The sequence below is a fragment of the Nicotiana tabacum genome, chromosome 3, assembly GCF_000715075.1.
Source record: "Nicotiana tabacum cultivar K326 chromosome 3, ASM71507v2, whole genome shotgun sequence".
Lineage (NCBI taxonomy): Eukaryota > Viridiplantae > Streptophyta > Magnoliopsida > Solanales > Solanaceae > Nicotiana > Nicotiana tabacum.
In genome coordinates, this window is record NC_134082.1 from 143,479,472 (window position 1) to 143,495,553 (window position 16,082).

The 16,082-nt window shown below is 34.0% G+C and overlaps 1 protein-coding gene across 1 annotated transcript; it reads left to right on the forward strand.

Moving 5' to 3' along the window:
• The first annotated feature begins 4,644 nt into the window (after positions 1 to 4,644).
• LOC107795746 (bifunctional nuclease 2-like) lies at positions 4,645 to 9,265 on the forward strand. Its single transcript, XM_016618428.2, has 10 exons — positions 4,645 to 5,030; positions 6,231 to 6,440; positions 6,514 to 6,566; positions 6,666 to 6,722; positions 7,217 to 7,282; positions 7,372 to 7,443; positions 8,028 to 8,137; positions 8,212 to 8,303; positions 8,409 to 8,472; positions 8,664 to 9,265. Exons 1-9 carry the CDS (start codon positions 4,769 to 4,771, stop codon positions 8,459 to 8,461), a joined length of 975 nt encoding a protein of 324 aa, XP_016473914.2. The 5' UTR covers positions 4,645 to 4,768; the 3' UTR covers positions 8,462 to 8,472; positions 8,664 to 9,265.
• The last annotated feature ends 6,817 nt before the right edge of the window (positions 9,266 to 16,082 follow it).

Here is a 16,082-nt window from a genome sequence, read left to right on the forward strand (position 1 = left end):
TACGATGTTTGCGCCATGGCCTTTTGTTGCAAGGGGCATGGATATGATTGGGCCAATTGATCCAGCAGCATCAAATGGGCACAAGTTTATCTTGGTAGCTATAGATTATTTTACCAAATGGGTGGAAGCTAAGACGTTCAAGTCTGTGACCAAGAAGGCTGTAGTTGACTTCGTGCATGCAAATATCATCTGTCGGTTTGGGATCCCAAAAGTAATCATCACAGATAATGGGGCTAATCTTAATAGTCATTTGATGAAAGAGGCATGCGAGCAGTTTAAGATTACTCATAGGCATTCTACTCCATACCGTGCCAAGGCAAATGGTGCTGTTGAAGCAGCCAATAAGACTATAAAGAAAATACTCCGGAAGATGGTTGAAGGATCCAGACAATGGCACGAGAAATTACCTTTTGCATTGTTAGGATATCGCACCACCGTTCGTACCTCGGTGGGGGCGACTCCTTACTCACTGGTATATGGTACCGAGGCAGTAATACCCGTAGAAGTGGAAATCACATCTCTGCGAATCATTGCAGAGGCTGAGATCGATGATGACGAATGAGTGAAAAGCCGTCTTGAGCAGTTGAGTTTGATCGACGAGAAGAGATTGGCATCAGTGTGTCATGGCCAACTGTACCAACGAAGAATGGCAAGAGCATACAACAAGAAAGTGCGTCCAAGGAAATTCGAAGTCGGGTAATTAGTCCTGGGACGGATCTTGCCTCATTGGGCTGAAGCGAAAGGAAAATTTGCCCCGAACTGGCAGGGACCATTTGTAGTAACCAGAGTGTTGTCTAACAGAGCATTGTATTTGACAGATGTGGAAGGAAAATGTGTAGAAATGGCCATCAATTCTGATGCGGTCAAGAGATACTATGTATGATTTCTTTATTTTCTGAATGTATCTGTTTGTATTTGGCATATCTTAAAGATTGAAATGATGAAGACATTTTGTCCTGCTATCCAAACACTCTTATCCCTTGTTATCCCCTTCGAGCCTTACTTATTTTTCATACCCCTCTTCCGGAATCAGCGGCACTATCAGAGAACACAGGTGCCGAACATAAAGGAAATAAGAGAAAACAAAAAAAAAAGAGGGAAAGAAAAGAAAAGAAAGAAAGAAAAAAGAGAAAAAAATAATATTTTCCCGTCGCCCTCGAACCGTTCCTGTTTAACCTATTCTGGAAAGCTGCTACTAACATTCCCTTCGATACATTTGGTAAGGTCATCCTCACATGGTTGAATCAGGCAAGGAATTCTCTTAGTACTTCACGGGGTGATTGTTTAATGACAAATATGTCATTCACTCTCGCCTCTGCTTTCTTAGCCCCGACATGATAGGTCACAAACTTGTCGGTCATTTCCTTGAATTTTCAATTGAGCGTGCATGCAGCTGTGAATACCAAGTTAGTGCTCCCCCGGTGAGGGTTTCACCAAACTTCTTCAGCAATATGGAAGACATTTGTTATTTGGCGAAGTCATCCCTTTTACTACGGTGACATAGTGGGTCACATGATCCTCAGGGTTGGTCGTGCCATTGTATATTTTCAAGTACGGTGGCATTTTAAAGGTTTTAGGTATGGCGTGGGGTGCAACTTCGTCATTGTACGGTTGCTCAATGAACCGACCAACGTCCCTTTTTGGTAAGAGTTTTGGGGCGCCGGGTATCTTGTCTACCCTTTCTTGATGTTCTTTCATTTGGTCACGAAGCATTTTGTTCTCGTTCTCCATCTCTTCCATCTTCTTCAAAATGGCCGTGAGGGTATCGTTACCTGTACCACTAACGTTGTGAGTAATACATGTTACAAGAGGAGGGTTGTGCTGCTCGTCTGTCATTTGTGTGACGCAGACTCCCGCAATTTCTCATTCGTCCTTTGGGCGGGCTTGTCGAGAATGCTGGTCAGCGTGTTTGTCAACCACGCCTCGAGTAGCTGGTGGTGTCTCTTCGGTTGTGGATGTACAAGCCCCTTTACCGTGTGAGGTTATGATGCTGCCGTGAGGAGGGGCGAGCTGTTTCACCTGAGAGATGTATTTGGTGTTACGTCCTCACCCTCCATTGCATCGACTTCGTTGATGGTATTAAGGAGATTAGCGGTGAGATTGGCTATCACTTTCCTCTTTTCCTCTCCATTACCTGCCATATTAAATTTGTGTGCACAAGGAAGTGTTGTGTTTTTTGCATTTTTTTTGTGTTATAGATCTAGAGAAAATTAAAATTTTAACTAGAAAATTCCCACAGATGACGCCAAGTTGTTTGACCCAAAAATATAAATCTTTGGCTAAACTAATTAAATAAAAGGATAAAGGGTTAATCCTAATTAAAGATAATGACCTTAGATCTATAATCGGTTTATGCGGATTACGTGGGACCACGTCGAAGCAGATTTAATGCAATACATATTAAATGTTACAGTTATTAATGGAATGAGAATAATGATAAGCAATAAATAACAATAAATGACACTAAATGAATATAGAGAATGATTCACCCAATATTGAATGAGGTGGATGATTCCTCTTCCTGAGAATGATGTAAGACAAACAATTATGGGAATATTGGAGATTTTCTCGGATTTGATGTGAAAAGTATAGAATAAATAATGAACAGAATCTCTTTGGGAAAGCAGGGTTTGTATCTATCTCCAGAATCAACTTTTCAAGAGAGTTCTTATCATATAGAATATTACATGTCTTTTGCCTTATCTCTTCTACTATTTATATGGGATATTCCCAAAGAACCCTAAAATGTACAAACAGATGGAATATTCAATAGAATATTCTCTTTGAAGGCTCCAAAGATATACTAGCCGTTACTTCTATCCATATTGCTCGACTTCAGCCCTGATGAACCACTCAACGGCTTGTTTTGTTGACCACTGATCGGCCTCGGCCAAATTGTCCATATTGATTTGCAGGTCACTCATGACGATCATCTCCACATATCAAATTTCTCTGGTTCGATTTCGACCCATACACGTTAATCAGACATCGAACGCAGCTGTTGAATATAGAAACGGCAGATATATAGTAGGAGTAATTGATTTGAGATGCTTTGCCTCTGGCTCACTCTTGTGTTTACGAGCCCGAAATTTCTTTGGTTTTGAACTCAGTTTGACAAGAAATCTCATATAGTCAACAAGAATATCGTAGATTTTCTAATGAGCACATCTAAGTATTTAATTTTGGTAACAAATGTCGATTTTTCACTCTTTTTCCACTTAATTCGTTGGTAGAAAATGTGCCGGACTTGCATAATCACGAATTTTTATGAGGATAGATGGACTACTCTCATAATGTTTCATATTTACATGACATTTCTTTTACTTAGTGCCTTCAATATTTCTAACTTACTAAATCGACTCGAACTTACATCGTGTAAAGTCCACTGTAACGGATAACCTGCCACAAAAAAGTTTTTTCATCCCCTGAGGCTGAGCTTGAATCAACATCATACTGGGTTATTTATATGACCTAGTAGTTAAATGAAAGAATCAACATCATCTCATCTGGTCATGAGCTTTTACTATTTTTGCAACAGCTTAAGCGAGACAAGTTAATCAAGCGAACGCTTGTGGACTCAAATTGTTATATCACTATTGGAATTATATTTTTTATTTTGAACAGACGGTTTTAATATAGAAGAATAAGAAAGGAAATTATTATTATTATTATAAAAAATAAATACGAAATACTTCAACCAGCCGAGTCTCAGGATCGCATGCGATGCACGTTGTGGCGAGCTCTTGCCTTTGCTGGATCGTGTGCTCCTTCCCATTTACTTTTGTCCAGGAGCTGCATTGCTTCACGAATCACGCCAACCGTTTCCTTCCACATGCCCTCATCACCGACATGCGTGGAATATTTAAATCAAACGTGTCTAAATAGAGTCAAATTTTTGTTAAAAATTCATACAGTCTATTTAATCTAATTTACAACTGAAATTTAGATAGCGCTTAAAATAGATTTGATTGAAACTTGAAAAAACAATTTAAAAAAAATAATTTTTGAAAGTTGAAATTGTGTTGTTTGGACATACATTTTATTTGAACAAAAGTTGAAGTTCCGGAAGAAAAATTTTCATCAAAAAACTATACTAAATCAAATTTTGGGAATTTGAAAAGAAATTTCAACATTTTTTTTCTTCCAAAATACATAGTATTCCTCGAACAAATAATATTTTCTTAAAAAATTTGAAAAAAGTTATACTAAACGGTAGCTTAGTGGTTTTTTTATAGGTATTTTTATGTCACCCATGTTAATAAGTTACAATATGCGCTTGTCATGATACTGAAGTGCATTTTGCCAACAAGAGTGTTGACCTAAGAGGATCTTATCTTCTCGGCCTTTCTTTTTCCAACACGTTACAAACAAATTGACAAGAGAAATGATATAAACGGGAACACTCAACTTCATAGCACGATTCCTTAAAAAATGGCAATTCGCAATTTATTTAAAAGTATGAAAAGGAAAAAGCTTTATGTGAATTCAAATTTGACATAAAAATCTGTATATCAGTAAAAAATACACAAGAAACTCACAATTTTCTAATAAAAAATATCTACGAATAGCAACATGGTTAAACTATAGTTTTGGAATGGGAAAGAGTTTCTCTTCCTCCCCAGTATTTTAAAACCACTCTAACATCAACATCCTCCATTCTCTCGCCCAACAAGAAAGCGTCGTTTTTTTCCATCTAATTTTGTTTTTATCCAAAATATCCAACCCCCCCCCCCCCCGTGTAAACCCACATTGAAATTATCGTGTCGCGATGCTCGGAGCTCAGTTGAGGATCCATACGGTCGCCGGACTTTTGACGGATCAACCGGATACCAGCCGGTGGAGTGCCAGCTGCCACTGTTACTCCTCGATTCGAAACATCTCATTCCATCTCTCTTCTAAAAATAAGCATTGTCGAAAATCAAGATTAACGGTGATCTGCAGTAAATCGTCACGTGGAAGCTTCAATCGGAAATCTAATCAGAGTGATGAACACGATGATGATTATATTGAAGCCGTCGTCCTCGTCTCAGGTCTTCAATCTTTACCTTTTGTAATTACCTTTCTGCCCCTGCGTCCGGTCTTTAGTTTGATATTATGTTGTATTTCTCATAATCCGATTTTCTCTGAAATTTTACTACTTATATCGAAAAGATCCGATTTTTCTCCTCTACAATATTGCCTGTTAAAAAAATGCAGCTATTGTTAAAAAAATCAAGTCATATTCTCTGATATTGAGCTGCATTTTAGTTTACCTTCATTATTTTAGTTAGTGACAATTGGTAAAAAAAGTTGCTTGCCCAGTAACATTTGATGGTCCTTGTACTGATTAGTAAAACCCGGTGTTACAGAATTGAAGAGACCTATAAACACTTAAATTTGTTAGAAAAGGTGACTTGAGATGGGAAACCGTGCACTTTGATGGTAATTTGAGAAACTAAATCGATCAATCAATTAATTACATCTCCAATCCTGAATCAGTTGGGTCGGCTGTATGATTCCTATGTTTCCATTTTGGTTTAGTCAGGTCTTTTTCATTTTAATGCTTAATATTAAGGTTTTTCTAAATTGCGTATATACCAGATACAAATAACTAGTTCAATCCCGACTAGTTGGTATAGTGTATATGGATTTCTCTGCTGCCATTATGTTTTTTTTCTAAGTTGTGCATTAGTTTGGAGAGAATTTCGGTATTTTAGATAACTTCTCTCGATGTGATTTTAGTTCTTCCTAGTCCTTTTCTATCACCTTTCAAAAGTCTATCCAGGACATGACCAGACCAAACTATCTCCGACTCTTTCTTTATTCTGATATTCTCTGTGTGTGCTACTTGCAACCTTTGGTTAGATGTGATCCTTTCTAATCTTGTCCAATATTGTATGACGGCACAACTATTGTAATATCCATATTTCAATATTCATCCATCTTAGTATCCATATCAATATTCATTTGGTGGATATGATGGACCATAGGGGCTCAACATTCACTCTCAATATAATATTTCTGGTCTAACAACTGTTTAATAGAACTTATATTTCACTTTGTTAGGTCTCTTTTTATTGCATAGCGTTCCCTGGCACTTATCCATCTTGACCAACTTATTTTAATCTGTGTACTTTGAGAAACTAATTGCTTAATACATTTCATCTGTAATCTGTCTTCTAATATTACTTAGTATTTTCTTCCCTGCACGTGAGTCTAAGCATGTTTTACCAATGCTGCAATGACTGTAGAGACTATGAGGCACTACCAAATGCGTATGCGTGGATTTCAAGAACCAAGATGGCACTCATCTGCTCACTTGATTCCATTTTCTTTTCACACCAAGGATCCTATTGCTGATGCGTCATCTTTAGGGACAGGATTTCTTCGCCGTTTCCAGAATCCAACTATTTTTCTTAAGATTTCTTGTGATGGCGAATATGTCTTGCCAATTATTGTTGGTACGTGTTTTTAGATTTCTCCTTCTGTAAGCAATTCTGTCGTACTGTTATGGATTAACTCCTGCTACTTCAGGAGAATATGCTGTCGAAAAACTTATAGATTCATTGCATGAGGAGGAGACTGGGGTAATGTTTTTAAGATTTTTGACTGTGGATTCTCTGATTTACTTCACCTTTTCTTTCTTTTAACTTTTCTTTGAGATGCTGATGTTGGGCCTGCTGCAGGATTGGCCGGACCAATTCCAGCTTGTGAGGAATCTATTGCTGAAACTTGGCTATGAAGTATGTTAATACCATATTTATGTATCTTATCATATGCATCCCTTCTCAATCTTGATTCTGTTTTAATACATAATATCTCCATCTTGATTTTAGTCTTCATTTTTACCTAATTTGCTATCACATTCCCTGAACTTGAATCACCAGAAACTTTTGGTTCTCGGATACATGTCATTCTAAATGTTAGTAATATTTGTTAATTTATGTATCCAGATGAAAGCTTTCATGATGCGCCCGTTAACTGTTTCTGCGTTATCTTTTAGTTACCAGTTCATGGTATTAATATGCATTTACTAATTATCATGTAAAGTTCTTACTGATTGCTCTAACTTGTAACGTGCCAAGTTAGCAGGAGGCTCAGTTCCTTCTAGGTGTTTTGCAAGATCTAACACTTCATTTAATAGCTGATCACTTTTAAATTGGGCAATGATTAATGCATTTTTTATTGTTTGAAGTGCTGCTCTTTCTTTCTTAGTTTGGTGATATATCATTTTCAGGTTAAAATGGTGAAGATTACAGAAAGAGTGACTAACACTTACTTTGCCAGAATATTTTTCCACAAGGTATGTGAAAGTGCTTTTTAGGTAAATCCAAAAAACTCCTACTTCTAGAGAAGATTTAATCTGAACTTAACTTTTTTGATAATACATAGCCAGGGGAAAAAGATATTATAAGTGTGGATGCTCGTCCTTCAGATGCCATTAATGTTGCCAGAAGATGCAAGGTTTGTTCTTATGAAAACTTTGAGATTCCAGTGTGATAATGTACATTGTTAAGTGTTTGCTAACATCCATTGAAAAATCGATGTCAATCATGGTATATCTGTTGAATAAAGAATGGGACTAATGTAAAATTAGCTTTCCTCCTGTTTTGCTCCAACTTATATAAAATACCAAAGTTGCTCTCTCATGTGAATTTTCTTGCCTTATCTGTTAAGTTTTCATGCCTCTCTGGTGCCCTCTCTCATGACTCCTTTAGTTACCAATACACTGCTTCATATAGATTGCTCACGGTTGTAGAAAAAATTATGTCTCCCAAATGTTTCCTAGTATTTTAAGATGAAATCAAGAATAGCTTTATCGGCTTTCAACTTCTTTACGTCTAATAAAACAATTAACATGGATCTGAATTGTAGTTTTTGAGTTAACAATAACAAATTTGGTAAAGTTTTATGTGAATGATCAACTTCTTTTCAGTTTTAGCTGCTTAAGAGTAACTCTTATTTGATCTTATGTGAGCTGAAATGACCTTAACTTAATTTTGAAAAACCATCATCTGTCTTAATTGAGTTTCTTTTGGTTTATGCAGGCACCAATATTTGTGAATAAGCAAATTGTTTTGGCTGATGCAAAAAGAATAGTTCATGGAATGGACCGATCAAGCAGAGTTAAGTCCACGTATGATGTATTATTAGATAGGTTGGTCGCTTTTCTCTCCTATTTGCCTATCTTTGGACCTTTTCAATATTTAAGCTTGAGTCTGTCTGACGCAGTGCATCAGATGGCCCCGATTTACTTTCTGAAGAACTTAGTATGGTGAGAAGTATGAACTTAGCAGTGAATGAGGAGCGGTACAATGATGCAGGTATATCAAACTAAATGTGTGATTATTTATTGGAAATAACTGCTATAGTTTTCCTATACTTAATTTGTTGATATATCACCAAAAATTGTTTTCTGCTTCCTGCAGCTATGTGGAAGGACAAACTGATGAGGCTTCGTGAGTCAACGCACGAGCTCTAAATCTTCTCCAGGTATATCTGCCTACTGCTGAGGAAAGAGCTCTTAGATTACTTTAATAGTCGCGAAATGTGCAAATTTATATATTGTTTGGATTATGGCTTTAGTATTCATCTGTCTCCTGAAAATTTGCATCATTCTACAAAGGAACATTTTTCATTATTCGCAGCTATTCATTGTAACTTTTTCTCCTTGTCCTGTTCAGAAATAAAATGTAAATATTCCTTACTGGATTGCAACGATAAAGGATGGAAGCTTGCTGTCTTTCAACTTTTCAACGTCATGCTAACAAAAGTTTCAAGGAATCAATAATCTACAGGGAAGTTTGAAAATTATTGTTGTGTATAGGTTCCCTTGTTGTAAAAAATCTTTGTCGTTGAAAAGCCTGGCTAACAGCAACGATGCATCCTCTAGGTAAAGATGTATAGTTTGATTCTTGCTAAAGAATATATCAACTCTGTGAGAGTAGCATGTACAGTGAAGACGACAATTTGTGTGGCCCAAATCATCTCGTGTAACAGATGTTGCAAAGATGGTACGGCTGAAAAGCCTTGTAACAGATGGAGTCTTTCCTTTGCCTTTCTGATGGCTGGACCACTCCTAGATTGCTCTATTAGTTAAAAGAAGGGGGCTGGTTGTGCTGAACTGTATGGTGAGAGAGCTGGATTATGCTGAACTCTATGGTCGGAGGTGGCTATGCTTAAGTATATGGTGTGCATTGATTCATCCATGTTTACAGCCTATCCAGATTACTAGAAGCATTAGTAATGCCTCCATGAAATGATCAGTTGAAGATTCTTTTGCATGCGTCTTTGAGTGATTTTGTCTGCTATCTTCTACCAACACAGGTATTGCTAACTCTTCCGTGAGACTTAAACAGATGGCAAGAATTTAGTTATTGTCGTCTTTGGTGGAATCTGAACCTTGGTTCCTAAGGTTTTTAGTCCTGCCCTTCGACCAATAGGCTTTCTCATTGTGAGTGAGATATAACCTAGCTTCACTGCTTGTTCACCCGAACTGCGCCTTTACCAACTCCAGTCTCTCAACGGAATGCCCATTGAGTAAATAGAACTCAGATGTTTTTCTGCTGTACATTTCTGGTCAACTCGACATAGGACTGGGAGAAAATGGGTGATCGTGAGAGTAGTAGAAATAAACAGAAAAGAAGTAAATAAAAGACACTAGGGATTAACCAATGTAATTTATGTTCCCGTCTATTTCCTAAAATAAATTTACATATATACAAAATGCTGCAGCCGAAGTGGAATTATAAAATAAAAGGACCCAAACCCAAAAAAGAAAATAGAGGCATGGAGATTTATGAATATCTAAGTTTAGGCTATAAACTTGGGAATTACCAGAACGGTGTCTTGTCAAATTACCCAAGAAGCATCAGTAAATCCAGTCTTGATCTTCCCCCAACCGTAGAAGTCCAGTATGAGCTCAAGAAGTTTCAAGCTAATGCAGTCGCAGAGGAACAAAATAAAATTCCTACTCTAAAATTTTAATTTTCAATTTTTGCGTGTTCAAATTAAATTATATAAATCTATCATGATTAAGTAATTTATATTAATTTATCATGATTAAGTGATAAATTGATATTTGTGAGAGTATTAGTTAACTATGGACGGTGATAATGGTACGTGTAAAGACATACTACTATGTATTTATTAGATTGATATAAACACTGAGTGTAAATAAGTATTTCTGTGCTAGGAAGATACATAGTGATAGGCTGTTCTGTCTATCAGAAGCATCGAACAAGAAGTCGCCTGTTTAGAGATGAGATTAAGGTTTCAAACTTCGTGAGGTAGTTGCTGTTGATACTAGGAAGTGCAGGAACGTGATAGACGGTAATTCGATTAGCATGTTGCTGGAGTTACTTTGTTCTGTTAGCTCAGGAGTTAAGTGCATTTTAGCCTAGTTACTTTCGTTTTAGTAGCTAAAGTTAGCATCACTTATCGAGCTTCATTGTGTACAAGTAGGGGTGTACAAAGGAAACCGACAAACCGCACCAACTCGAAAATCCGAGTTAAACCGAAAAAATAAACCAAACTATGGTTTGGTGTTGGAAAAAATACCCCGACCATAATTGATTTGGTTTGGTTTTGACTAAAGAAAGTCAAACCGAAATCAAGCCAACCCAACCCAACATTAAATATATAGAAATTTTAGATATATTTAATATATAAATATACTTATTGTGATGTAATTTGTAAATATTTCTTAAGATTTTTTATAATTTTATCTTTTAAAGTATTATTTCAAGGTTGGATTTAGAACTTTTGAATGTTCCAATAAGTTTTATAGCCATTAATATTAGTAAATTAAATAATGCTAACAAAAGCCCAAACCAAAATCAAATCAATACTAATGTTAACAAAAGACATTTAATTCAATACTACTAACGAGAATGTATTGAATATCTATTTTTTGTTTTGCAATAATTTAGATAAAAATGCATGACCTATTTTTACTTATTCTTTAGCGTTTAGTCATATAATTAATACTCCCTTATTAGTCTACTTATTTTAGCATGGCTTAGTACTTTTAGATTATGTTTATTTTTATTATAACTTTTTAATTAGCAATATTTATATTACATAATTTTATTTTCCTTATTGTTGAATATTTTAGGATAATGCCATGACACATCTCATATTTTGTATTATTTTCTTGGAAAATACTTTATATAGGTGTATTTTACTAGGATTAAAGAAATATTTTGAGCACAAACTATATGTTTTGTTCTACGAATATTTTACCGGAAAAAACCCGAATAACCCGAGAAAATCCGAGAAAAATCGAGATTGAAAAATCCGAGTTTTATTGGTTTGGTTTGATCTTTAAATTTAATAATCTGACACAATTGGTTTGGTTTGATAATTGTAAAATCCGAATCAACCCGACCTATGTACACCCCTATGTATAAGTAAGTTCACGTTGGCAATAAATTGCAGGAATAGAAAACAGATGGTTTTGGTAGTGTATTAATTGTAGGAATTTTTACCTCCTAAGGCAAATGCTAACACCTTATTTATTTTAAATAAATACCATTTAAAAAAATTATATTCTATAGATACCTTTTAATGTTTATAGCAAAATATCTAATTTTGGTTACCTCTAGTAAATCAATTAACATAATAGACTCCTAATATAACTCAACAAACTCAATTATAATACACAAAATTTGTATTTTCAGATATAAAAAAGATTCTCAACCGAAAAATACCTCAAACACATAGCAATCTTCAGAGAAATTATATAATACATCTGAATACATAGATTATATTAATTTAAAAAAACATATGAATACATTCATGGCATATAACGAGATCGTGAATACAATAAAATACATAAAATACAGCGGGATACATTGAAATACAATGAAAAAAAAGACAGTGAATACAATGAAATACATGGAATTCAGCGAGACACATTGAATTACAATGAAAAAAATATAATGAATACAATGAAATACATAATACAGCGTGATACGTTGAAAATACATTGAAATATATTAACAGAAAATCAAGTTGCTCAGCCCCAAACTCCGTCGTTTTTGTTCAAAACCCTAATTTTCGACGAATTCGCCGTCGAGCAAAAACCCTGAATTTCATTAAGCCAAAATTCGGATCTACATAGACAATAACTTTTGAGAGCAGCTCGGTGACAAGAACTTTGAGCAGTAGCCATGAAGTTTTGCCAAAAGAAGACCAGAATCGGCTATACTGTTTATGATTTCTTCTCTTTAGTTTATCTTATTTTGCAACGTGACTTCCTGTGAATTGAAATGAGGACGAAAGACAAGAAACGTGGGATTTCTTAGCGTTCCTTTTACCACCGTGATGAGACATCGTGAACTTGAAATCACCGTTTGTGACTAATGGTAGGTGAGAGGAATTTTGAGATTGATTATCGTGTTTTTACGGAATGGGGGAAGAGAACGGCATGTATCAAAGTAGAGAGAGAAAGAAGATAGTATAACTGAATAGCGTATTTAGTGGCTTAGGGGTAGGAGGTAACCAAAATTAGATATTTTGCTATAAACGTTAAAAGGTATTTATAGAATATAATTTTTTAAAATGACTTAAATACATCTAATGCATCTTATAACAACAGAAAACGTATCTATAATCCATAATATAGCAAATAGTATCTATAAATAACTAATTACCACTAAAAGATAGTGCTTTATGAAAATTTCTTTTAACTGTATACGCCCATTTAGTTATTGTTGAGTGAATGGCGGAATTCATTCAGTATTTACAAAAGCCTAACGAAGTTTATTCAAACTTAAATTTCCACAAGAATACGTTGTGGGTGGGTTTTTTCCCCGCATTTGCGAAGTGGTCATATACATCTATTTTTGAGGAGACAAGCAATTAGTCAGCTTTTAAATTCAAAATCTAATTCTAAACGTTTAAATAGATAAACAAATTCAGATACCCATCTTTAACTACTACTATATACTTATTAATATAGCCCTTTTCCTCTCAAACTTTTCACCTAAGTACTGTATTATTTCAATCACTAACTACATGTACAGTTCATTGTATTCACCCATAGTGGTATTTTCTTGTTGGTTCATTAAATTCAGTTCCTGAGCTTTAAATGGGAAACGCTCAATAAGCTGCAATTCACTCCAAATTCTTCATATATTATTACTAGGGGTGTACATGGACCAGCTTGGTTCGGTTTTTATCAAAATCAAACCAAACCAACTATATCGGTTTGGATTGATTCAATTATGTTGGGTTTTTTGGGTTTTCTGGTTTTTTTGTTACATTAATATTATTTCAATCTTACTTTGTTAAAATTATAGATAAAACTTTGATAAGTGAATATATGTTTAGTAAATATGGAAAAACTTAACAAATATATGATCTATTAAAATATTCTAATGGGAGATTTTTTTTAGTAACACATGATAGTTAAATTCTTAGTCGTCTAACAATAATTTTTCATTAATTAACGCTTTCAAGGTTAATACATGAGAGGATCCCAAATATTTCTACATTTTCTAAAGAAAATTTACTATAAAGTCTTAAAAAAATATATATAATTTATATATTTATATATGTTTTTGGTTCGATTTTTTTATTCAATACCAAACCAAGTAAATCCAAACACAATTGAATTTTTTAATCGATTTGGTTTGATTTTTCGGTTTGTTGTGATTTTTCGGTTCAGTTTGAACATCCTAATTATTACCAAATTTCTGGTGATTTTGTTATCATATACATTGAAATAATCGAAATTTTAGGCTGTAAAGGATTCTCTATCATTCTGCAGCGTCACATGTAGGTGGAAACCTCAATTGATTCATCCAAAAATCCGAAATTTGGAAAATAATTGTTTCCTGCTGGTTGTCCGTACAATTATTACGTGCCTTTAATAACTTCGGGTATATTCTTTTCAAGTGGCGTCAATTTGCTAGAGCTTCCAGTTTTTTCTTTTTTCCTACGCTAGAATATACTAATTTGCTTTTAGAGAATTCATTATATCAGTAGTACTTTATAATTAAACGGTATATTCATGCAGAGGCAGATCCAGGATTTAAATCATATGGGTTTAATTTTTATTGTTTTTAACATTGAATCCATTATATTTTTAAAGTTATGAGTTCATATCTACTATTTTTGTAATTTTAGTGTATTTTTACATACAAATTTTGACTCCACATCGAATGTTATGAGTTCAGTTGAACCCGTAAATTATACACTACATCCGCCTCTGTATTCATGTTAATTTTGTAAAACTGTTAGAATAATCCTCTATCCAGTTTTATCTGACACTTTTACTATTTTGGAAGTAAAACATTTTTATCATTGACCAAAAAAGAATAAAAAAATTGTAAATAGGTAGATACTATATAAAAGATTGAAAATCTCCTGTTGACATCGAAGATTGAAAATCTCCTGTGCCTAAAGTTTGACGATTATTCTAATCCATTTATTTACGTACCAATTGCGTAGTGTTTGACTTGTACATCTAACCTTTATCTTAATTTATTGCATCAGTAAGCAAGTTTGTCCATGAAACCAATAACAAGAAGAAATTATTGATTCATAACTGCTATATTACTACCATAATTTCTCTATGAAGTATGAGAAAAATACAAAGAAAATGGCTATATTAATCGCAGAATCCTAATTAAAGCAAACTTTTCCTACACATACGTATGTCTCATGCGCAAACAAAATTAGCTCGTTAGTTTTTCTAAATGGCTAGGTCTACTTCTGATAAATCAAAAATTCTCTAAGGTAAAATAGTATTTTTTAAGAAATGTGATTCGTATTTTTTATTTGGCGTGTGGATGAACCGTCACTACAAGAAAGTAAGGATATGACGACATTTATTTAGTGACATTTGTAATAAATGTCGGGAAAAAAATAAATTTTTCGACATTTATGACAAAATGTAGTTTTCACTTGTAGCTATTTTTTAAATTTATGTTCACTTGTCTGTTAGCAGTTTAAGAATTGATGGGTCTATATTGGATGATATCTTTGTGATTTGTGAATAGTGAAGCTTTGAGTTCAAAAGAACTTTTACAATGTTGTCACAGAAGGAGATGTAGTATAAATGTGCTATTAATGTTGCCTCTAGACTTTTGCTTGTAATTTAAAGTTCTTATGTTATTTTTGTAGAAGTGTGTGGCATTCTGAGGCTATATAGGCTTTGTCTTATTGATTTTATCTTGTACTCGACACTCAATTTAAAGTCTATAAACTATCAAAGTAACCTTTCTAATATTTCTTTTTCAGATTAACAAAATTAAGAAGAACAAAACAAATGAACTTTGGACCAAAATAAGTGGGTAAGTTTGGAAAAACATGTAACACATATGGTACTTTTTCAACTTTATTACATAGTTGTAATTCTTTTTTTATGTGATTCTTTGCAGAACTTCTGAAGGATGTAAGATTAATTATTGGCATGGAATACTTGGCTTGGGGAAAGATAGATCCATAAAGCCTTGTTGCAGAATTTGTTCTTGAATTTAAGGGAATTCGTTCAGATTAGTAGTGAATTTGACATAGTTTCATGTTAAAATTACTTTATCTTTTATGATTTAGTTTGAATTATGTTTTATTTAAGATATAACAGGTCATTTGATTGGAACTCTTAACTTGTAAGGAGAACCCTTATTATGTCAGTTTTACTATGTTCTTCAAATACAAGGTGAGAAGAAAATTTTTCTTTTTTCATATTTGTTACATTGTATGTAAAGATTGACATTTTTGAATGTACAAATCAAATTAATATGTATGAGACACGGCGAAAAACTAAATAAAAGATTATTATTCATATTTTAGAAATTTGATATGCATATTTTAAAGTGGCATTTCAGAAGATTTAATAAATGTCACTAATTTATTTGACATTCACCTAAATGTTGTAAATATTTTATTGACAGTTACTAAAATGTCGTAAATTATAATGCGACATCTTTTAAAAACTGTAAATAAATGTCATAATCTTTTTACCAACATTATTCTAAATGTCAACAATTTTAAGTGACGTTTCAAAAAATGTCATAAATAAATGTCGCAGATTTCTTACCGACATTTATGCAAATGTCGGAAAATTTCCGACCCCAAAATTTATGGCATTTGAT